Source organism: Sus scrofa, chromosome 2 (genome assembly GCF_054392235.1).
Source record: "Sus scrofa isolate SSC_HxYL_T2T_F1_AM1 chromosome 2, Sscrofa_HxYL_maternal_Yorkshire_Landrace_v2.0, whole genome shotgun sequence".
In the NCBI taxonomy this organism is placed as follows: Eukaryota; Metazoa; Chordata; class Mammalia; order Artiodactyla; family Suidae; genus Sus; species Sus scrofa.
In genome coordinates this window covers 147,531,921-147,556,591 of record NC_139384.1, presented here as the reverse complement: position 1 = coordinate 147,556,591, position 24,671 = coordinate 147,531,921, and the positions used below count along the sequence as shown (strand labels likewise).

The 24,671-nt window shown below is 50.3% G+C and overlaps 1 protein-coding gene across 2 annotated transcripts in view; it reads right to left on the bottom strand.

Moving 5' to 3' along the window:
- Positions 1 to 23,044, bottom strand: part of PCBD2 (pterin-4 alpha-carbinolamine dehydratase 2) — a 52,926-nt gene extending 29,882 nt beyond the window's left edge. Inside the window, exons 1-2 of one of the 2 annotated variants that reach the window (XM_021084778.2) lie at positions 22,529 to 23,044; positions 18,090 to 18,221 (exon numbers count right to left, since the gene is read on the bottom strand). In XM_021084778.2, coding sequence (XP_020940437.2) covers positions 18,090 to 18,221; positions 22,529 to 22,612 — 216 coding nt within the window. In that variant the 5' untranslated portion in view covers positions 22,613 to 23,044. The remainder of the gene's footprint in view (positions 1 to 18,089; positions 18,222 to 22,528) is intronic. The other variant, XM_085014607.1, reaches the window with a different exon arrangement.
- Between the last annotated feature and the right edge of the window lie 1,627 nt (positions 23,045 to 24,671).

Below are 24,671 nucleotides of genomic sequence, written 5' to 3'. Positions count from 1 at the left end.
CTGAGCTTGTATTTGCTTGAACATCTTCAAATCAAACATCCAGAAGGTTGGAACTTATACTTTCCTTCAGTTCTGGACTGTGAGTTTTTACAAACACAGAGAAATATGCTATTACCAGTTTCTTTCTAAGGACCTATATTCGAATGGGAGGATACCAAAGAAATGAATCATTCAATCTTTATTTGTCAGAGCAGAGGCTCCGTAACTTGTAAATTATTGTGATTTATGGCGAATCATTATTGTATTCATAAATGCTAGAAAGTTGGTGAACAACATGATATAATGACACCCCGAAATAATTTTATAACTGCAGGTGTGCAAATCATAACATGTGGGAGATGACTCAAAGGATAATGGGGAATAAAACAGTTTAGGAAGGGTCACATAAAGAAGGGGAAGGAGCGAGGGCATGGTACCCCAACTTCCCAAGATGTCTTGAAAAGCAAACTACTCATTTAGAGGCAGACGCCGTGGAGCAGGCAGGCACGGGCGGCAGAGTCAACAGCTACATTTGAACAAGCAAAGGCAAAACGCTCTGTAATTTACAACGACCCAATCACGTTGCTCATTCTTTTGAGGTTAAATGCTACTGACATAAGCTACACCTGAATCCAATCAGTGCAGAGACGTTGAGAAGATTCACACGAAAGGACTAAATTTGTCACAAATGGGTTGGTTTCCGATCTTAATGTAGCCAAGTTGCTTTACTCTGACCTCCATTGAACAAATCAACTTAATGGGCACTAGGAGTGCTATAAAACTTAACAATGGAGTGATTTTTAACTTTTAAAATATAGTTATGAAGCAAAATGTTGGATAGCTTCTACAATACTGGAAATCAAATTAAATCTAGATGTTTTTTAACAGTCTTGACAGATATAATCCTAGTTACCATGTAAATTTATGGTAAGCTGCTGTGATATTAGCCACAGGTGCTACTTTTAATATATGAGCCGCATCTGGCTGGGAATAGAATTTCTCAGAGGACGGAAAATGACCTCACTATCAGACAATGGAAGGGAAAAAAACAAGACCACTGTGGCATATAAAAAGCTGAAGATGTGGTCCACAACTAAATATTTCACATAAAATTCATTTTAACTCTGCAGTCGTAGGTTAAAGGATATTATGCTTTCAATATTTAAGAGGCATAGATATATTTCAACCAAATAGCCAAAAGATTAAGAATGTAAGACAGTTATGAATACGCTGGCTACGTATATAATACTAGTTTTCCATCCTTTGATCAATGTCAGGAAAAATGATGCACTAAGACTTGAAAAGAAAATTCTTTCATGGTTCCCAAGCACACAACATGATTAGACTCCACCAAGCATACCAAACCAAGACGTAACCATTACTGACCGCCAAGCAGCAACTCTCCAGCGCCTGGCCAGCACCACTGGTTAGGGTTCCAAAGCTCTTTGGAACCATTCATCATCCCAAGAAAACATTCTCATCAGGTGAAATTTTTTTAAAACCACTGTTCTAAGTTTGAGAACCAGCAATAATCACCCACAGACAAATACAAAGAAAAAAACACAAGTTTCTCTTACCTATCCAATTCAAAAATAAAAAGAGGAACATGTATAAAACATAGAATTGTTTCCTTCTGAGAAACCCTTCCTGAACCACCCAAAAGCCATCATTTGCCAAAGAACTGGCAAGTGCAGAAATGTGATAGAGGATTTACAAAGATTTAATTTCCTATGAAATAACTTCCCGAATTAAACCAGCCTTCTTTATCGGAAAAAAAATCTCTCAAAGAGAAACATTTCTATGAAAATATTCCCTACACCACTGCCCTAAGCTGCGAGAATGGGAGCTACAAAGCCGGATAACATAACATTTTCCTTCTGACCTTCTCAAGTAACTTGAAGGGCTTGACTTTTTTAGCTTCAACGAGTCAATTCAATCTAGATGGTGATTTCTAGTTACTTTAACAAGTAACTGGATCTCTGCCTGATCTCCAAGGACATCTGGAGCCGGAGGATCTTTAGCAAGAAGAACCTGGTATGACTCCCTGATACTTCTGTGATCAACCGACAACATTTACAGGGAGCGTTTAGAAGAGGTGGGCTCACAAACCTCACCTTGAAGACGGTTGGGTACAGGGCGAATTAAATGCGGCCTTTCCACTCAATGGAATACTATGTACACATTGCACACATATCCCACCATTAAAAATCATAAAGTAAAATATCTGACTGATATGGGAAGTGAAACAATAGCAATTGAGCAAAAAAAATCGATAGTATGACCCCAAATATATATACATACATATACACATGCATACAAAATACACATTCACACATAATTGTTTTTAAGTGGGCAGAAGGACTGCAGGTGTATTTTTCTCCTTTGTACTCTTCTGTGTTTCCAAAACTATAAAACATATTATGCAATCAGGAAAAAAAAATGTAATTATGAACAAGCTACACCCCAATCCAAGTGTAACAGGCTGCTATCATCTCTCATGCCCACCAGAGAGAGGGGTCTGGCTGATCGCTGTGGGGTATGACTAATCCATAAACATCAAACCCTTCTCTTTCTCTCTCTCTCTTTTTTTTTTTTGGCCACACCCACGGCATATGCTAATTCCCAAGCCAGGGATCCAACCCAAGCCGCAGCTGCGGCCCACACTACAGCTGTGGCAATGGTGGATCCTTAACCCACTGCACTGGGTTTGTGGTGGATCAAATCCAGGCCACCACAGAGACAACACCAGGTCCTTAACCCGCTGCACCACAGCAGGAACTCCAAACCCTTCTCTTTAAAGTGTGCAGTTTTAAACAAATGGGAAGGTGGAAGAGACTCATTCTCAAGCTTATTACCAAGAGAATCACACTCTAAGACATTCAGAAGTACAATGGCCCCCTCTGCTTCAGCTCAGTATCCACAGCTATAGGGTCAGTGCCACAGAAAGCTGGGGTCTCTCAAGGCAGAACAAGTTTATGGACTCTACGCAGAGTTCCAATTTGCCAGGTCGTTTTTAGCTGCTCTTTGCAGACCTTCTGTCTGCAGTGACTGCCCCCTCCAGGCAGACATTGATCGCCACTCTGTACCTGACTTAGTTCAAATAATTGATCAGTCAGGTATTGTAAAGTAATGCTTTCAGGGCAGAGCATCTGGCACGCACGAAGCAATCAACAGGTCAAATTCCTATCAGTAGCTGGCTACACTTTTCTTCAAAATAAGCAATGAACACATTGCCTCTTTTAAGCCCTTCAAAATAAACACTGTGTCCTAAATAGAACAAAGAAACAGACTCATTTTTGAACAGTGGCGGTGCTCATTCAAAGATCTAGGACATTCCTAAATAGAACTGCGATCCATATTCTGAATTATTCCATAATCCTTCAAAAGATGAACCTGGGCTAGAGCAGAGCCTTGGGCTAGGATCGGAAGCCCGGCCTTGGAAGGAGCTCCCCTCGCTGCTTCATCTGTAAGGGTGAGCAAGTTCCGACACCTCCACCACTAGGACACCAAGCCCAGCCTTGCAAGGCTGCTGAGAAGCTTCAGTGAAACCACCTCCATTATTTCTCAGGTCACCCAACATCAAGCTGCTAACTCCTGGTAAACACTCATTAGTTCATAAAATACCCTGTGACTCTTCAAACTGTCGGAAAGAAAACGGACGTGGTGGCCTTTCAGGTAAATGGCACAACATTAAGAGTTACAGCGCTGTGGTCTCCGCAGAGGAGTGGGTTGGATCTACCACACAGAGCAGTGGGTTAAGGATCCGGTATTGCTGCAGGGATGCAATCCCTGGCCCAGGAATTTGCATTTGCCATGGGTATGCACCCCCCCAAAAATCTCTGAACCAGCTCCCAACAAAAGTCAGAAAACTGTATATTAAAAAGTTCCTTATATTAATTTTTTAATTCCTTAAAAACATATCAATTTTTTAAACTCTTCTATCTGGAATGCCACCAAGCTATGATTTAAAAAAAAACATTCAGCCAAGAGTGCCAGTGGTCACAGAAAAGGAAAGGGGTCTGAGATGAAAAGAACCGTCTTGAAACAGAAATGAGTGCCTAACTGCTAACAGGTAAAAGGTCTGTGGCAGCGTCATACTGGGTGGCATCTCAGAAGAATGTGCCACGGTCCCTCAGGACACCAAGACCGGGCGTGTGTGGCTGACGCTGTGCGACCCAAATACTGAGTCAGTGCCAACCTCCGTCTCTCCTTCTCGAATAATTGCCAGAGAGGCCACAGGGGCCCGTTTCTTCCTCTGACACCTCAACTCTGCCTGCAGAACAAAGGCACGGGCTTCTGTCCTCCTGAGAAGGGCGCCTCGGTGCCAAAGATCATCCCGTGATACACAGACACTTAGCAGCCACGGAACGTGGTCACCGGCGGGCCCTACGTGTGTCGAGGAGTAAAGAAGCGGGCGAGGAGGGGGCCCTGGGGAGGAAACCCGAAGGAGACAAAACGATGAAAAACACCGTGATCTCCGGGGGCTCAGCGCGCTGCTAGAATCACATCCATGAGCCCGAGCAAGGGACGTGGAGCGTTCAAGACACCTGGGAAACACCGGGGGCCTCTGGGGGAGAGGTTCCCGAGCACAACCTACGGCTTAGCCCTCAGGGTGCGTAGTATCCGTCCGGTGCACAGACAGAGGGGAGCAGTGGCAGCCCTCCGCTGCACCATCCGAGATGCATCTGCACCCACTGGCTCTGCCACTGGTTCCTCGTCAGCCTCACCCCAAGGCCTCCGCTGCCTCATCCCTTCGAATGCCCACAGGTTTACCAGCCCAAACAAAAGTGGGGACCCAAGGGCTGAGCTGTAAACGGAAAGAACAGACTCATGTCTGTAGGTGCCAAGGTGTGGATAAGGCACCCGAGCTCCACCTCCTCTCCAGGCAGCCTGCACCCGCACCCCCTCAACCAGCCTTCCCACGGCCCCCGATGACCTCTGGGCTGCCTGAGCCAGGGATCACCTTCCGATCACGTTTCTTGGAGAGGCCGCAAAACTGATTCCTCTCTCCTGGTAAAACTGCCTCTTCTTTTGGGTCTGCGTACAACGCTGGCCTGCCTGTCTTCCGACTCCACTGTCTTTCTCAGTCTCCTGCCAGCATGTCCTCTTCTAGCCAAGCACTAAATGGCCTGAGTTCTGAGCCGCTTCTCTTCTCACACTACAGTTTCTGCCTGGGTGACCTCACCTGTTACCCTGGCTTTGTTCCATAGGCACCCATGTCTCCCCAATTCCTACACCCCGGACACCAAACTGCCTTCTCGAGGTTGACATTCAGATGTCTCGTAGCAACTCACACTTCATTTATTTATTTATTTATTATTCTTGTCTTTTTGCCTTTTCTAGGGCCGCTCCCGCAGCATATGGAGATTCCCAGACGAGGGGTCTAATTGGAGCTGTAGCCATCGGCCTACGCCAGGGGCACAGCCACGTTGGATCCGAGCTGTGTCTGTGACCTACACCACAGCTCATGGCAACGCTGGATCCTTAACCCACTGAGTGAGGCCAGGGAACAAACCCCCAACCTCAGGGTTGCTAGTTGGATTCATCAACCACTGTGCCACGACGGGAGCTCCCAACTCACACTTCATATCAAAGCAGAAATCTTGATCCCTGCACCCTAAGCCGGTGCCCTTCCAGCACTTCCCCAGTTCGGTCAGGGTCACTTCCCACCACACAGCTCCTCAGGGGCTAAATCTGAAGGTCATGCTTAACACCCCCTGCTCCTCTTCCGCACCACCCCCCACCGCTCCTCCTTATTTAGACGAACTTGGGTTTTCCCTTGAAATTTTTAGTTCCTTTAAGAGCTCTGTGTGGCACCATTGCTTCCTAAAAACAGGTCCGACCTCTCTACCTGCTTCCCCTCTGCCACTACCCAGCCCAGAGTCTCCTGGTCACATTGGCAAATTGACAATCACCGCTGATCGCAGAGCTGGGAAAGGTGCCGTGAAGCTCATGGGCAGGTTAACCAACTGTGTAGGGATGAGCCCCGGATCTGATGTGCAACTAAAGATGAAAAGAAAAAAAAAAAAAAAAAGGCAGACCTGCCAGTTTGGTTCCATTATGCTGACCACCTCAGCTGGCAGCATGGACCAAGAAGAAGCAAAACAAAAACACAGGAGGGACCATCCCGGGACTCTCTACCTAGGGATGTGACACACGCGTGCAAATAAAACGCCTCAGCGGACAAAGGAACAAGAAGGAAAATGCATCAGCTCATCAGTGCCTTAGGGAGGCCTTCCCTGGCGGCCCTCCTCCGAGTGACCTTGGCCTTCCTCCCGGGCCGCCCCACGCTCCTTTCTGCTGCAGAGGCAGCGCTCGGGCTGGCAAATGCAAGGGGCTGCTTGGAGTCCAGTCCCCGCTCCACTGTGCACGAGATGTGGAGCCTCGGGCAAGTCCACTGGCTCTAAACTTTGGTACCGAGTCTGCAAAATGAGGGAAAGAGTCTCTGTCAAGACAGGGCTGTGTGAGGACTACATGAAATAAACACACGCGAAGTCCGCCCCGGGCGGCGCCCGGCCCAGCGTGCACGTTGGTCAGCAGGAGCCCTGAGGACGGTCCCTGACGGCGCTGGCATCATGGGCAGCGTGTGCGCATTATTTTGCTGATGCGCTCCCTCCCCGATGACGCTGGAAGGGCCATGGCAATGGGGATGGTGCCTGCCCGCCCCGCTCACCATCCTGCCCAGGATCTGGCCAAGTGCCTGGCCTACAGCAAGAGCGCAGTCATTGTGTTTTAGTGTTACGGGTGGAAGAGTCAAAAGAGTATTTTCTCGGGGCGTGTGGCATTCGGACAGACGGGGATGGGACAGGCGGGGGTGGGAGGAGCACAGGAGGGGAGAAGAGCTTGGCAAAGGCAGGAAAGACATGAACCGGAAGACAGCTCCAGGGCGGTCCCCAGTGTGTTTTGCTCCCCGTCCCTCGGTTTCCTACGTCTTCAGGGAAAGGGATGACTGGGCGCCCTGGCAGGCATCTTGCAGTTGGACTCCCCAAGAGACCGAAGAGGCCTCGAGCAGAGACGTCAAGAGAGGTAAGGCGAGAGCTCGCGGGCACCCCGGAAAGCCTCTGAGAAGATACGGCCTTAAATGAGGGAACAGGAAGGAGCCGGGATGTTCTAAGCAGAGACCAACCGCCGTGGTCACGACAAAGCGGCATGCAGGGGGAGTTCCCATCGTGGTGCAGTGGTTAACGAATCCGACTAGGAACCATGAGGTCGCAGGTTCGATCCCTGCCCTTGCTCAGTGGGTTAAGGATCCGGCCTTGCCGTGAGCTGTGGTGTAGGTCGCAGACGTGGCTCGGATCCCGAGTTGCTGTGGCTCTGGCGTAGGCTGGCGGCTACAGCTCCAATTCGACCCCTAGCCTGGGAACCTCCATGTGCCGTGGGAGCGGCCCAAGAAATGGCAAAAAGATAAAAACAAAAACAAAAAAAGCAGCATGCAGGCCCCTGAAGGCACGGAGGGCCTGGAAGGAAAGGGCCATCAGGAAGCTCCTCCAGGAACGCCGGCAGGAAGGGAGGCGCCCCAAGCCCAGACGCTCAGTCTTGGTGAGACACCAAAGGAGGACCGAGCAGCACCGGGTGACGGATCGCCGAGATAATCCTTCCGTTTCAGGTCTGGGTGCTGGAGAGGGTGGGGGTCCTACTGAGACAAGGACCTGTCTTGTAGGAAAGATGGAAAGATGAGTGTGCTTTCAGAGACGCTAAGCCTGAGGTGATGCTGAACGAGGGAGCAAGCGCCACAAGGACCTTTCCTGCCAACCTTTAGCCCAGCTCACATCAAATTTGAAGGCAGAGCAATTTCTGAAATCGGCTATCTTATACAACTCCGAGGGTCCACCTTCCCCAGCAAACCTGGGAACTCTTCTGGGCAGAAACAGAATGAGGCACGTGTTCTGCATCTTCTTCCCTCCAAGCCTTGGGCCGAGAGCGTGCGAGCCCCGAAGAGGCTGCTTCCTGATCTGGACAGAGCCAGGCTCTCTGGCTCTCAGCCCAACCCGGACGGGGTCCGCGCCAGGCCCGTGGTGCACGTGCATGGCCAGGGCCGCAGTGGCAAGGCCAGGGCAGTGGAAGTCAGTTGAACGACTGCTATGGGAGAAGGCCACGATCCTGCCTCACCGGCTGAGAGCACAGGGGCAAAGTGATTCATCAGCAGCGTGTGCTGTTCTGGCAGGACTGATGTGAAGGACACAAGCAAAGGACGTCCGGTCGCTCAGCAGTGATGGCTGGGCTGCTGCGACACAGGCACAGCTGTGTTTGCTCGGAGCTGGTGAACGGCCCCTTTCTCGGGGAAGTACTGTCAAACCCGTTTAAGGTGGAAAAGTAATCCAACAGGGAGTCCGTGGAAAACAAAGCATCTCGTCGAAAGATGTTAAAATACAGACAAAAACACCTCTCTGTATCACAGTCATCAAAAAATGCTGCTGTGGGAACCAGAGATTCGAGTCCGGCCGCTACTGCGACAGCACCCAGTGCGACCACCAGCAATCCCATCTCAGTCTGGTCTTTCTGTAAAATTCAGCAGATTAATTTTAGTGAATTAGTTAAAATGGCCCATCCTAGCCTGGATCGGAAGGGCAATACAGTAGCAAATTTTCTGCAAAACGGAGGAGCGCACGTCCTGCTTTGTTTTGTTTAGAAGCTGGTAAAGAAAAGAGCAGAACACAGAGAACTGGGGGCCAGCATGAGCTCTGTGTCTGCCGAGCCCCTCCCGAGGGCAGAGATGCCCTGGCCACAGAGACACGGGTGCGGCCCCGCACTGGCCACTCCAAAGAGCTGACCCACGGAGGAGGCCGCTCCGACAGGCACCTAAGGTCCATATCTTGGAACAGCTGAATGCAAGCTGCTATGTCAGAGCCCTAAGGCACCCAAACTCGACTGACAAAACTCGTGCTGTGCAAAGCTCACCAGGCATGATCACGGCTGTACCGAGGCAACGGAGGGGCATGCCAAAGCCAAACAGAAACAGAGCAGAAAAGAGCAAGACCAAAAGACTTTTAAGGTATTACTTGAGGTCTCCTTTAAATTATTTTCCGTCATTATCGAGCCAGCAGTCCATTGTTATTAATTCATATTCAGGCTATTTAAGCGGCACCAGCAATGCGGGCTACAAACAAATGCCTCGGTAATTTCCTAACTTTTGAGTGTTATTTTCTTGTCAGTTAAATTTAAAGCAGCCCATTTGTGACCACATTACACCAAGCTAATCTCATCTAAAGTGCTTCACCAACCTTAACCGCCACACTAAGGGTTTAGACTAATGAAAGCAATTTACATAAACGAAATTTATGTCAATGCGTTTCATGACAAATTTTTTATTTTATAATAATTATAGTACTTATATGATAACATCTGTTGATATTCACAGTCGAAACCTGGCAAAGATTTAAACCCACAACATTTTCCATGCATCATGTACATTATCTGTGAAAAGCAATAAAAAAAAGCAATGAATGCATTAATCATAGCAATATCATCTGCAAAGCATAAATCTGAAATGCCTTTCACGTCAGCTCAAACTGTTTTTTATTTTTTACACACCTGATTTTACGCCATCTGTACAAGGGCAAGACAAAGACGTTTGAGGAAATTTTATTTCTTGGCTGTTTGACTTTTACGAAACACTCAGGCAACGTTGTGTAAACAGAAGATTTACTATACAACTGAGAAAAAACGATGCAGTTAAAAGTCCCTTTTTATTAAAGGGCGGGGTAAATGACCACAGCATTTTCACAGGCAGCGTGGTGTCAGATGCGCATTTTTTGCACCTGTTTGACATTCTCCCTCGTCTCTCTGTCGCGTGTGATTTTTCGAAATCCATGTCAGGTCTAAACCTATCCTGTGACATAAACAGCAGAAGTAAGACTCAGAAGGCTAACAGCGCAGGGTCTAATTTCCCTACCCTGGGAGACATCACACCATCGGCCCGGCCACCGTCTACAACATCAGTGTGTCCCGCCCAGGGCTCCCTGCGACGCCAAGAATAAGCGCCTCGATACTCGTCGGACTCGTGCCCGCTGTGCCACAGTGGGACACCGAGACTAAACGCAGAGTGCACACGGCATGCATCCCTGACACAGACGGGCTGATGAGCTTCTCAAATTCTACGGCGAGTTTACTCAAATGTGAATGTCTCTGCTCTCCATTCCAATGACAACGGCAGACACTTCCTCCGGTTTCTAGTTGGCTAACAAAGCCCATCAGCGGGCAGGTGTTTACTGCAAGCGGCAGGTGTGATGACTGTACCTGGCTCCTAGACACACAGACTTGAGCCTCAACTTTAAGAGCAAAGTGACACTTTCTAACCCGTATGATGCAGAAGCCTCAGGAACAGCCTCAGGGAAGTGTCTCCCTACCCTCAGCAGGCAGTGGATACCCACGTGCAAGAGCGCTCGGACGTGACATTTACATTATTGCATCACGGACTCGTAACTTTGATGCGCAGCAACTCTCGGTACACAACACTGAACAATAAAACCCGGACTAATCTGTTCGCAACAAGAGCTCCCGAGACCGCCACCTGTGCCCCGCCAGGACCGTTAAGATGTCCATTAACAGTTGTCTGTCTTCTGGTATCAACAAGCCTTTGACTTCACTAAGTGTTTCGAAACGTTAACCATAAGCCTATTATCAAATTCCTCAATAAAACATCTTTACAAAGTAAGTCAGCGACAGCAACTTTCAACTGCTCTACAGCAGGAGCTGTGGGCACAGGGACAGAAACATCTTACAAACCCCAAACTCACACGTGGTGCTACTGCTGCGAGAGGCACGAGAGGCACGGGGCCCCATCACCACCACCACCACCACCACCATGACCACTGGCCTGGGCCAGTGAGCGGGCCCTGCCCCACTCCAGCTCCAGAAATCTATTCATGGCAGCAGTTACCATAACCAAAATGTGATGAGCAAATGTTTGATAGGGAACAAACAAGCGTGGACCCTTCCTTGAGAGAGAGTCAACTTTGACAAGCTAGTAACTTAAACCATGTAAGAGCCATTTCTGCGAGTCAAATCTGGCGTGTTGAACTAGCCAGTTCCTGAGATTCCACTTAACAAACGCGGACGCCCGGCAGGCAGGCCCACCTAGTGAGGCAGAGACTAGGTGCGGGAGCTCCTCCAGGAACGCAGCGAATTACAAAGCTCAGTCCTTCGCCCGTGAATCAAAAGTGCTCTCCAGGAGTTCCCGTCGTGGCGCAGTGGTTAACGAATCCGACTAGGAACCATGAGGTTGCGGGTTCGGTCCCTGCCCTTGCTCAGTGGGTTAACGATCCGGCGTTGCCGTGAGCTGTGGTGTAGGTTGCAGATGCGGCTGGGATCCTGCGTTGCTGTGCCTCTGGCGTAGGCCGGTGGCTACAGCTCCGATTCAACCCCTAGCCTGGGAACCTCCATATGCCGCGGGAGCGGCCCAAGAAATAGCAACAACAACAACAACAACAACAAAAGACAAAAAAAAAAAGTGCTCTCCATTACCAAGTGGCAACTCCCTGCTGCCTCTCCCCGGAATTCTCCACTCAGCTAAAAGGTACCACACTAGGTCGGGGTCCCGCCCCTGCTCTCGTCTATTCCTGATGCTGACTTTTGTTTCCACGCTCAACAAGGGTGGTCCAGCATCCAGGAGGGAGAGAATGGGGTGCGTGTCCCCAGGGGGCCTGTGATGCCACCTGGCCCACCTGGGCTCCTGCCCTGGAGGGCTCCACCTGCTGGCATCTGGAGGAGATGTTGCCTGCGTTCCAAAGCCTCGCCTTCTGCACCTGCTTCCACAGCATCACATTTCCTCGGATGCTGTCCGCTTCCCACTTGTCCCCACAGGACAACGCCTAACGAAATGGATCTTTCTGGAAGGCTCACACCCACATTTCTAACTGACGTTTTCTCCTTTCGGTGCCGTCACCCTGCAGTTGCCAAACACCTAAGAATCCATGTGCCTGTCACTCTGAGACCTCTCCCTCCTTATGTCTACACGACCAGAAAAAAAAGCAAAACTCCTGTGCAAATGCCAGCCCCACCCTGTCTGAGTCCAAGCCCTCCAGGTGTCGAAAAGCCTGCCATGGCCATGAAGCCTCACCGTCACCTTGGCACCGCTACCAAGGAGAGGGAGTGGGCTACGGCCCCCGAAACCACGGCCGCTGCATTCACCTACACCATTAGAATCTCAGGAGCACTTTCACATTTATAAACCCTAAGTATTTACGATTGCTTAAGTATTTGCCGAGCGAGCAAACGCATGTGCAGTCTTTGGAACTAACCCTATCTTGGGATAAAAGCTTGAAGAGGAAAAAAGTTCAAATGTATCTTACTAGCTCTGCTTATAGTAACACCTAGAATCACCCAAACTTTTGCCAAGGTCTTTCAGCCAGGGTCAATGAAAGTGTTTCTAAAACGTATGGTTAAAGAAGCGAATTCTGAAGCCAATTCTTGTGATGCTGTTTTCCACATGCTACTACAGAAGCAAACCATTTAAATTGTAACACCCAACATGTGTAATCTTCCTCCTGAACATTTATTGTGAGTAAAATGACAAGACTGTGCAAAGAACTGAAAAATGTCCATACCCTACTGAGCGAACACAAGAGAACCTATTTTTTACCTGGATGTACAACGAAGACTAAAAAAATATAAATGCTGACACCCAGGGTGGGTGGAACTCTCTTAAGAGACAGGAGGTCTCGGGTGTGAGAAGGCTGCCACCAGCGCACAGAGCTGAGGCCAGGTCGGTGCTGTCGCCTGGAGCACAGCAGGCCTCCCCGACCTCCTGCTTTGGGCAGGGCTGCGGCGACGGAGATGGAGACGCGGTCGGGACGAGGCGCACACGTGCACGCGGAAATGCCTGCTCACCAGCAGAGACGCCAGGGCCTCGGGGCCACCGCGGCCCTCTTCACACAGGAGTTTTGCCTACATGGAGGAACGACGTCCAGAAGATCAGCTTCCAGATTCAGAGCACGGGGGGTGTGCATTTAACAGCTGATCGCATGGCCGACTCGCCCTCCCAGACCGTGTATCGCAGGCCATAGCCTGGAAACCTCCATATGCTGTGGGAAGCGGCCCTAGAAAAGGCAAAAGGACAAAAAAAGAAAGCTTTGCCCCCAGATCTCCAGTGCCACTGAGAACCACCCAGCAACTGACCACGTCTCACTCGTTTCTTCCCTGCCTTCGTCTCTAGGAGGCCTCGTCCAGGGCTCCTGCCCCTTTCCCAGATCTCCCACACTCCTCCCTCCCACGGCAACTCATTTCCAGTGAGGACCTTGCTAAAAACACAGAAGCAATCAGAAGAGAAAACTGCCTCATCTTCCCAGGACAAACAGAGCCACCCACCTACACCTGTGCATGTGACTCAGCCTTCTTTCCGACCACGTGCCCTGCGGGCATCCCATGCCTGCCTCTCCCCCTGCCCATCCCGTCCTCTTGCCTCTTGCCCATCCAGAACCCCGCTTTCATGAGCACCCCCTACGATGGCTCTCCAAGTGTTCTCTCCAAGCTGAACCCTGACCTCACAGCACCAACTTCTGATCTGATATCGCCACCTGGGTGACCAGTAAGTACCTCAAACTGGCATGACCAAAAAGGGATACTTAATTCCCTATCCTGCCAACCCCTCTCTGCCCCAGCCGCATAAGTGACATTGGTGGCACCACCTTTGACGTGAGAACTTGAACCAAAACCCTGGGATCACCCTAGACCCTCTCCTCCCCCCACCTCCGATCTCATAGCAAGTCTTGACGGTTCTGGCTTCAAAATAAATGCAGAATCCGGAGTTCCCATTGTGGCACAGCAGAAACAAATCCGACTAGGAACCACGAGGTTGTGGGTTCGATCCCTGGCCTCCCTCAGGGGGTTAAGGATTCCTCGTTGCTGTGGCTGTGGTGTAGGCTGGCAGCTGTAGCTCCGATGTGACCCCTAGCCTGGGAACCTCCGTGCGCCGTGGGTGTGGCCCTCAAAAGACAAAAAAAAATAAAAATAAAAAATAAATGAAGACGCCATTCCCTTTCTCCATCCCGCCGCTTCCCCCAGTCTCCCACCACCTCCTGCCTCTGGTCCCACCACAGCAACCTGTGTCGCCGGCCTGCTCTGCCTCTCCTGCCAGTCTCCCACCTGTTCACAGCGCATCGGCCAGGCTGGTCTTTTGAGCACAAAAACCACAACACAGTGCGTGTCTGCCTGAAATCTTCCAAGAGCTTTCCTTCACAGAATAAACCCAAGCTCCCGGCCACGGCGACAAGGCTCCAGGGCTCCGGCCCCACCCTCTCTTCCATCGTCTCCTCTCCCTTCGGCACCCCTCGCCCCCAGGTCGCTCTTCCTCGGCCACACCAACATCACTCCCCCTCCAGTTTTGTCCTTGCTCGGCTCGCCGCCTGGAATACACTTGCTTTGGGTCTTCACCTTGAGCGCCCTCACACGACGCAGGCCTCAGGGGTGCCCTCCCAAGAGAGGCCTTTCCAGCCCCCGTCACCTTTTTTTTCTGGCCACCCCTGTGGCAAATAGAAATTACCTGGCCAGGATCGAACCATCACCAAAGGTGTAACCAGAGCCACAGCAGTGACAACCCTGGGTCCTTAAGCCACTGGGCCACAAGGGAACTCCTCCCCCCTTCATCTGAAAGAGTGTGCTCAGCCCTCCACAGCCTCCACTCCAACAGCCTACTGTATTCTTATCCATGACCTATCACCACCCGAAATTATAGCACTGGGTTTACTGTCTCTCTCCTCCACTAGAACAGCAGCTACCTGCGCTTACGATAGTGCCCGGCTCAGAGAAGGCGCTTAATAAATATTTGTTGAGTTCATGAATGTTACTTTTACAATAAAAATTAAACAACGTTTTAAAAATTTAACTGCTTGTGGGAGTTCCCGTCGTGGCGCAGTGGTTAACGAATCCGACAAGGAACCATGAGGTTGCGGGTTCGGTCCCTGCCCTTGTTCAGTGGGTTAACGATCCGGCGTTGCCGTGAGCTGTGGTGTAGGTTGCAGACGCGGCTCGGATCCCATGTTGCTGTGGCTCTGGCGTAGGCCGGTGGCTACAGCTCGGATTGGACCCCTAGCCTGGGAACCTCCATATGCCGAGGGAGCAGCCCAAGAAATAGCAAAAAAAATTAAAAAAATTAAAAAATAAATAAATAAATAAATAAAAATAAAAATTTAACTGCTTGTACAACTGCCACATTGTGAATAAACTACACACATGGAGAAAGACTAGAAGAGAAAAGGAGTTCCCGCTGTGTGGCACAGTGGTTAATGAATCCGACTAGGAACCATGAGGTCACAGGTTCGATCCCTAGCCTTGCTCAATGGGTTAAGGATCCGGCGTTGCTGTGAGTTGTGGTGTAGGTTGCAGACGTGGCTCGGATCCCGAGTTGCTATGGCTCTGGCGTAGGCCGGCGGCTGCAGCTCTGATCAGACCCCTAGCCTGGGAACCTCCATATGCCGCGGGAGCGGCCCAAGAAATGGCAAAAAGACAAAAATTAAAAAAAAAAAAACAAAACTAGAAGAGAAAAAAAGACGGAAATAGTTGCATTTGGAATTTGTTTTTTCTTTACACTAACCTATTTTAATGTTTTGTATTATTTTTGCTTTAGAATACAAAAGCCAATACCTCTTCTGTTCTAAATGAAAGCTATGTGAGGATCTAGCGGTACCAGAGGGTCACTGCTCTAAACATTTGTCGTGACAAAGAGAAAAGCAGCTTCTGCCACCTGGCAGCTGGCCTTGACTATCACCCAGGCCCCAGCGTTGCTGGGAGCCGGCCCGGCACTCAAACCTGGACCTTGGGGTTGAACATCAGGAGCAGACGAGGCCACTGTGTCACCAGGAAGGATCAGGAGAAAAACCATCCCCCCTCTTGTGCTGATTACCGTGACCATGACACTGATGGGATGTAACACCGAGTGTGACAGACAGCACCCTGCAGCATCTCGGCACAGGCCAAACACAAACAAGGTCCAAGCCCCGAAACACCAAGCACCCCCCTCTCCTGGCGAGTGACTGGCCACTGCTTCTGCACCAGTCTGGGCTTCAGTCTCTTCTCTCCCCGTAGGTAAGATTTACTCAAAGAGCCAATCGCAGAAGAACCTGTTTCCCGACAACATCCAATCCAGGTCAAAGTCCTGATTCCTTAAAAACCCCACAATCATGAACGCAGGCCCAATCCTGTGCTAGGTCTTTCCAGCACCGTCTTCCGGAGCTGCCCCACGCGGCCTCCCTACGGGTCCTCCCTCACTGCACAAGCACGAGGCCCAACTCGCTCGACTACCGCTGTGTTCCTGGGGGTCTTTGGCCGGAAGACACGGACAGATGTCATGACATCCGCTGCTGTGACAGGCCCCAGGCACGCACAAGTCACAGGAGCCTGGCTGGAAAGCTGACCCCAGGACATCATTGTGGGGCTGCTTCTCTGAACATGTTCCCTGCTATCCGCTGATTTCCTTGTCATCTGCCTCTTTCCCCTAAAAGCTGAGTGAGGAGGGGCGGGGGGGAGTCAAGTTTCTTAAAGGTCCTGGTGAATAACGTCAAAATTAATCAAGGGGAGTTCCCGTTGTGGCTCAGTGGTTAAGGAATCCGACTAGGAACCATGAGGTTGCGGGTTCGATCCCTGGCCTTGCTCAGTGGGTTAAGGATCCGGCGTTGCCATGAGCTGTGGTGTAGGTCACAGAAGCGGCTCGGATCCCACGTTGCTGTGGCTCTGGCATAGGCCAGTGGCTACAGCTCCAATTAGACCCCTAGCCTGGGAATCTCCATATGCCATGAGTGCAGCCCTAGAAAAGGCAAAAAGACAAAAAAGAAAAAAAAATTAATCAAGGATGCCCTGCTCGGCTTCCCTTCCTCCCATTTCCCAAAGTACCCTGAGCACAAGGTGAGAGTGGGGCTGGATGACTGACTCATGGGCAGAGCCTGAGGCAACACTACCCAAGTACTTTAAGCCACATGTTCGAGCCCAATAAATTAGCCCAGGCTTAAAGAGTCAGGCTGTACACATGTAAGAATTTTAATAAGCTTGGAAAATGCTACCTGGAGCTTATGCACAAGCTTACTGTACCAATGGGATTCCCTGCCACCAGCCACAGGGTGCTAAGCCCCTGACAAGCACCGCCGAGCACATGGGGCGGCAGGACAAGGAGTCGGCTCGGTCCAGGTTTGCTCAGGAGCTGGAGACCCAGCAGAAGGCTGGCAGCCAGATGGATGGAGAGCAGAAGAGGGCAGGCAGCCCAGTGGAGCCAAGGGCATTTACTAGGAAAACATGCGACGGTCTCTTTGGTGGAAATCTGGTCCTCGCACACCCTTCCAGAAACATGCCAACACTGTAATCAATGTCCGCCGTTGTCCAACGCTTGCTTGTACCCAGCACTGCGTCAGGTACAACAGACAGTGATTTAAGCAAACGCGGTCCCTGCCTTCTCGATGCTGACACCTAATATAAATAAAAACAATAAATCTGTCCGGAGGATTACTGAACTAACTGAACAAACACGAAATAGTCTAAAGCACTGACCTTACACAAATGCAGTGGAGTCAGAACTGAAGGGTAAGTCATGGGAGATGACTCTCTAAACAGGGTGGGGCCCTAATGGAACAGGTCCCCTGTTTAAGCTCAATCTCCGGGGGCGGGGGAAGAGCAGCCTTTCAGAAAAGCTTCAAGGGCTGGCTACGGGGCTTAGAGAAAATGAGCCAATCAGGGACGAGGGCGAAGCTTGGGAGATGTTGTAGACACAGAAACGCAGCCACAGGGAGAAAGACAACGAAAGCAGGGGAAAGCAGTGTGCAGGTATGCGTTTCTCGTGCATTTTGACTCAGGCCCCCTTCTGATAAATGTGAGAAGCTCACGCTCTCTTTCACGGCATTTAAACTTGACAGGAAATTAAAGATCCCAACCAACAGCAAAGCAAAGCAAGAGGGCTTTCAGAATTGGATTTTCCAAACAACACGAATCACACCCCCGTCCCCTAGAGGTGAGCATCACCCAGCAGGTGGCAGCGTGTCCACAAGGATGGAGGACCTAGCCTGGAAACCAAAAGGGAGGACTGGGACCCTGGGTCCACAAGGCACCAGGCAATCAGGAGCGTTAGAAAGAGGTACAGCCTAAGGTGACAAAAACAGACCACGGCCCAAGCAAGAATATGTGATCATTACCTGATTGAAATTTTTGAAAGAGAACTCTTTGTAGATGGCATCTCTCTCCCTTAACTCCGACCATCCTGCTGCTTGAAGGTCAGGTATAACCTGGTTCCTCTCCTCGGCTGTCAACCCATGGGCACCTGCCGACTAAGAAAAGATGACGTTTACTCTCTGGAATGTAGAGGTTTGGTTAAGTTCAAATAAACTTAACTGCTCTTTACATAGAGATGTAAAAAAAAAAAAAAAAAAAAAAAAGTCTTAAGGGCAACAATTTCTACCCATCTTTGGTTTCTTTGTTCTCAGAAAAAAGAGACAAAAACGAGGCTCACTCTAGACAAAATAAGCTGTCTCCGTGGTACACGGGCTCACCGCACCTTACAAATGCCTGACTTCACAGGTCAGCTTCTCTGGTTTATTACAGATACAGCTGACATTGACCATTTGGCTGTCGTACCAAAGACCATCACCCATGGCCAGCATTCCAGGACTTGGGAAACAGAGACAAAGACATCCACCCAAGGACACCCTGCACGTCCCGTGGTAGAACCAGGATTCGAACTCAAGGCTGTAAACTCCTGGTCTATCGCTCTTTGGATGCTCCCACTTCCTAGCTCTCAGTCCTTCCTCACCCAGCTCTCTGGGTTCACCATCTACTGTCAGTGCAAAGGAAGCCCAATCCCCAAAGAGGAAAAAGCAAATGCACACTCACAGGCGATTTTGTATAATAACTTCTGGGCATCCACAGAGCCTCTGGACTACAGGTAAAAAGCCCCTGCCTTAGTGGAGTGAGTTTTCTCAGAAACACAGCAAAACGAACACTCTCCAGAGTCTGGCCAGAGCACCGCCCGGTCCAAAGCACTTGTGCACAACTGTCCACCCTGCTCCTACTCACCCTGGCAATGACATTCCCAAACCTGGAGTTACTTGGTTAACGGGCCCAGACTTCCTATGCTATTTGCTTTTTTTTTTTTTTTTTTTTTTTGTCTTTTTGCCTTTTCTAGGGCCACTTCCCGAGGCACATGGAGGTTCCCAGGCTAGGGGTCCAATCGGAGCTGTAGCCACCGGCCTATGCCAGAGCCACAGCAACTCGGGATCCAAGCCGCGTCAGCGACCTATACCACAGCTGATGGCAATGCCGGATCGTTAACCCACTGAGCAAGGCCAGGGATTGAACCCAAAACTTCATGGTTCCTAGTCGGATTCGTTAACCACTGTGCCACGACGGGAACTCCTATGCTATTTGTTTTTTAACTGAAAGAACTCTGAAAAGCATGTCAGACAGAAGAAAGGGACACTCTAGGAGAAGCCAGAAGAGCCATGTTCTCATTCTGGCACAAGTACCAACCAGTAATTCCTGCCCTACCTATTTGCAGGGCTACTACAGGCTCAGATAAGGGCAGGACTGGCATCCAGAGAGAGTGAACTAATGTGAGGACTCCTTAGCAAAGGGCAACCGGGGAGTTCCCACTGTGGCGAAGTGGAAATGAACCTGACTGGCATCCTTGAGGATGCAGGTTCAATCCCTGGCCTCGTTCAGTGGGTCGGGGATCTGGCACTGCCGTGAGCTGTGATGTAGGTTGCAGACGTGGCTCGGATCCAGCGTTGCTGTGGCGGTGGTGCAGACTGGCAGCTGTAGCTCCAATTCGACCCCTAGCCTGGGAACTTCCACATGCGGCGGGTGTAGCCCTAAAAAGAAAAGAGAAAAAGAAAAAAAAAGGGCAACCAGGGACTGGATCCTCCACTATGAAACTGCAACTCATCCCCACTTCAGAAATCCTAAAAGCCTTCACCACTGACATCAATGGAATTAAGAAGGCGAAGTAAGTAAACTCACTCTAAGACAACTTATTCTTTAAGAGGAAAAAAAGGACACGAATGAGCCAGCTTTCCAGTTTCTTCCTCGCTAGGTCAGCTATCCTTCCCTATAACTAACCAAACAGAAAATGAAAATATGTCTTAATTAAATAAAAATGTTTAAAGCCTTGTTATCAAAAACCATTTAAAGGAGTTCCCTATGGGCCTAGTGCTTAAGGATTCGGCATGGTCACTGATGTGGCGTGGTTTGGATCCCTGGCCTGGGGAACTTCTGCATGTCGCAGGCGTGACCAAACCAAACCAAACCAAACCAGCAAATAAATAAAGGGGAAAAAATAAGAAAAAAAATTAAAAACACTTAAATATTACGCACGTAAAAAAGAATGAAATAACACCATCTGCATCAACATGACTGGACCTAGAGATTAGCACACGAAGTGCAGCTACAGTGAAAGGAAAACATGATATGTCACTGACATATGGCATCTAAAAAATGTATATAAATGAACTTATTTGCAGAACAGAAACAGACTCACAGACTTCGAAAAACGTATGATTATCAAAGGGGGCAGGTGGGGCAGGGGAGGGAGGGACAGATGGGGGTTTGGGACTGGCCCATGTACACTGAGGTATATGGGATGACGGACCCACAGGGACCTGCTGTTCAGCACAGGGAACTCCACGCAATAGTTTGCGATCATCGACGTGGGGAAAGAATCTGAGAGAGAATGGACTCGAGTACGGGTCTGACTGGATCACTGCGCTGTACACCAGGCATGATCCCAACATTGCCAATCAACTAAACGTCCACGAAACTCCAAAAAAAGGGAAAAAATACACTATTCAGAACCAAAGTATTCATTAGTTTCACAGCAATAGCTCTGAAAATTTTCACACGCAGACCCCCTCTAGGAAATAATCTAAAATTGTAACTGAATATTTAAATATTTTAGGTCAATGCAGAGTCGTTTTGGAAAAGAAAGGGAATTATTATTGAATAGCTGCAAAAGAAAACTCTCAACCATGCTGTGGGTAACGCAGCAGTCGCCTGGGGTCTGCGGAGCCCACCCTGAGCCGATTTTTTCTGCTCGCTCCACCACCCACAGCCCAGTGAGGTCGGTGACATGCACTCTGCGCTCACCACAGCCACAGGGATCAGGTCTGGGGCTGAAATGGAGTCATGTCACCTACGTAACACAAACGGTTCTCTTGGGGACATACCCTCTGTAGAACCCTTTGCGGTGGACTTGAATTTTTTTCCCCCCTTTGGGAGGGATGGAGAAAGCACAGGATCTGAAGAGTAATCTTTTTCTTTTCTTTTTTTTTTTTTTAAGGGCCGCACCCAAGGCATATGGAGGTTCCCAGGCTAGGGGTCAAATGGGAGCTATAGCCGCCAGCCTACACCACAGCCACAGCAATGCCAGATCCGAGCCACGTCTTTGACCTACACCACAGTTCACAGCAAAGCCAGATCCTTACCCACTGAGGAGGTGAGGGATCCCACCTGCCTCCTCGGGGATACTAGTCAGATTCGTTTCCTTTGAGCCAAACTGGAACTCCTGGAGAGTCATCTTGATTCGAAATCTAGCTTTGTTACTTCCAGCTGTGGGTGCTGAATAAATCACTTCGCCTCTCTGATGAGCAGCGCTCTACAGTGGGGATATTACCACAGCCACCTGCCAAAATTCCAGAAAGGCTTAAAAGAGCTCTTGAGTGTGAAGGCACCCAACAGAGAGCCCGGCACGTGGCAACCACTCCAATCCCGTCCGTTTATTCATTCCTCTCCAAACCCCACAGTTTTACTGGATCACCAAGCACCCTAGGTAGAGGCATGCCTTGGGACACGCCTAGGTGACAGTGAGCACTCCACCTGCGTCCTCGCCTTAGTGGCCACGAAGCAGAGTGCCCATCTTTCCCATCATCGAGTTATTTTTAATTTCTTCTATTAAAGGATTTCAAACTGCCAAATGGGCCCCCACAAGCAATTAAAGAAAATGAAAAGGTGAGTTTCACGCAACTTTTTCCCACTAGGTGGTGCTGCAAGTTAAAACTTTCCCTCCAGTTAATTTACCCCCCAATCTGTTAATTTCCAAAGCAGGGAAACTGACAGGATGCCCCTCAGAAAAGGAATTAAGAAGCAATGTGCCACCAAAAAGGTAATTCAATAGTAATTCCTTTAAAAAAAATTAACACCAAGAGAAATGAATTCATTCCACATTCAGTCCCGCTGTTTACAGCGAGCGAGCCGAGAGCGAGACGGCGCCCGATCTCTCCGAGCGCACAGTCTAGAGGACCGAACGGCAACTGGAGTCTCATCAAGAAACCCTAATGGTGAAATACTTTCGCAACTGCTTTTCATGTTTACTTTTTTCTTTTCTAATGAAAGTCGGCCTCGGTTGTTTTCCGGTTGGCAATTTCGTAGACGACGACGGGATTTTTAAGCCAAAGGAAAACTAAGATGCTGCGGCCACCCATGTCTCGGACCAGCGCTTCCGACCGTGCCGGGTACCCGAATGTGACTCCGCAAAGTCCGAGCCCGAAGGCCGGGCCCGCTTCGGGGCCGGCCCGGGTCCCTCCGCCCCTCGGCCGGCACGGCGGCGCCTCGCCCTCCCGCGACCCCGCGGGCTCTCCGCACTCACCATAGCTGCGAGGCTCTGGCGCCGACCCCGCAGCGCCGCGAACCAGCGCCGCGTCGCCCCGCGCACCCCCAGCGCAGCCGCCATAGCCTCCGGCCCAGGGCTGCCCGGCGCGCTGCCTGCCCGCCGCCCCGGCCGCCGCTCCGCGGTCCGGCCCGGAGCCAGGAGCCGCGGGGGCAGCTCCCGCCCAGCCCGGCCCCGCCGCGCAGGCCCAGGCGCGGTCCGGCCCCGGAAGGCCCCCGGAAGCTTCGATGGCCGGCAGCTCTGCCGGCAGCCGGGAGGGCGCGGGGCCGCAGGCCCCCGCAGGCCCCCGCAGCCCCGGGCGCTGTCAGACCCCGCTCCGCTGGCCTTTCGAGTCGTGCCCAGGTGCCGCGTTTTCTGCCTGTGCCGGGGAGGCAGGCGGGCTGGCGCTGAGCGTGCACCGCACGTTCTGTCTTCAGCGTCTGGGGCTGGGGGTGTCGCAGCCTCGCTGACGGCCTGACTGCCCTGGGCTCCTTCTGGGCGATGGAGCGAACAGATGGCGCGGGCAGGAGGATGGCGCGGGCAGGGGCAGAGGAGCTGTGGGGTGGGCGGGGTAAGAGGTTCTGGGGGACCGCTCCACTCTGTTCGCAGTTGGGGAGCAGTGAGCCCTAGTGATCCAGGTCGGGCCCTTATAAGTCAGGGAGCTGCAGGTTCGAATGTAAGCTCTGCTCTGTCACTATTTCGTTGCCAAGATCCTGGGCACACTGCCCATCTGTCTGTCCGGATGAAATACTTGGGAAAGTCAGGCTCAAGGTGCTCTGTAAAGGGCTGCAGGCGCACTGTGCACGGTAGACACGCCGGAGATACACGTGGATAGACTTTTTTATATCTTTTTTCTTTTTACAAACTAGGTATTCTTTTACATGTGTATTAGTATCTTAATTCTCTTATCATTCCTTTTTTTTTTTTTTTTTTTTTTTTTTTTGCCTTTTTCCTTGCGATGTAAATCACTTGCCGTAAGGTTCACCCTCTAAAATGTACAATTCGGGAGTTCTTCTCCTGCCTCAGGTGTAACTAACCCAACTGGTATCCATGAGGATGAGGACTCGGGTTTGATCCCTGACCTCTCCTGGCCAGCGGGTGAAGGATCTGGGATTGCTGTGAGCTGTGGTGTAGGTGACACATGGGTCTCAGATCCCACAGTACTGTGGCTGTGGTGTAGGCTGGGAGTTACAGCTCCTACTGGACCCCTAGCCTGGGAACTCGCATGTGCCACAGGTGCGGCCCTAAAAAATAAATAAAATGTACAATTCAGTGGTTTTCAGTATACTCACTTGTAACTTCTTTTTAACTAGTTTTTTTTTTTAACCTAAAATAATCTGAAATACGGACTTATGACCTAACCCCTCTTCTTCCCTTTTTGGCCACTTGATGAAAACACAACAGAGGAATCTTTCTATAGACCGTAATCAAATGTCACTGGTCTCGAGTGTCTGAGACATTTGGGTTTCCTTTGCCTGATGCCTCACACTGGGAGTTTAGGAGCATGAAAAATGCTTTACAAACTTGATTACAGTGAAAACTGAAAAATGACCTGGTAATTGTGAAGTAACAAGAGACCCCCTCATCAGTTTCCTTCCCTGACACCCCTGTATGAAACTGTGGCATCTAAGATCTGTCCTGAGAGCAGCAGCAGGATGCTACTCAGGGCCCTGGCAGAGTGACACCCACCGAGAGGGGCTGTGAATGCTCTGTCCTCAGATTTAAGTCCTAGCAAAGACTGACTGGGCACATCCTCTGTAGTGGACCCTGTCAGAAAGGCAGTCTCCAGCTCAGTCTTTCAGGTCTTGCTTCGCCACCTAAGAATAAGCCTTGGGCCTGGAACACTTCCTTACCCAAAAAGAGCCCAAACAGCCTGTGCCAGGCTTGTGTGAGAAAATCCTTCCCTGCTTCACACAACCTGTGCTTCTTTCTTCTGCTTAAGCATGGACATCAGTGACTCTGGGGCAACTGCCCCCCGCCTGCAATTCAGTGTTTCAGACTCAGTGAGAGAAGGGGAGGGGTCCTGCTATGGCACTAGAGGGGTGCTCTTAGGCAGCAGGAAAGGGATGGGGGCCCCCCCCGAGCCATTAAGGGATCCGTGCACACGGGGGCTGATCTTGGTGTCTCTTCTCCGTGTGGATGA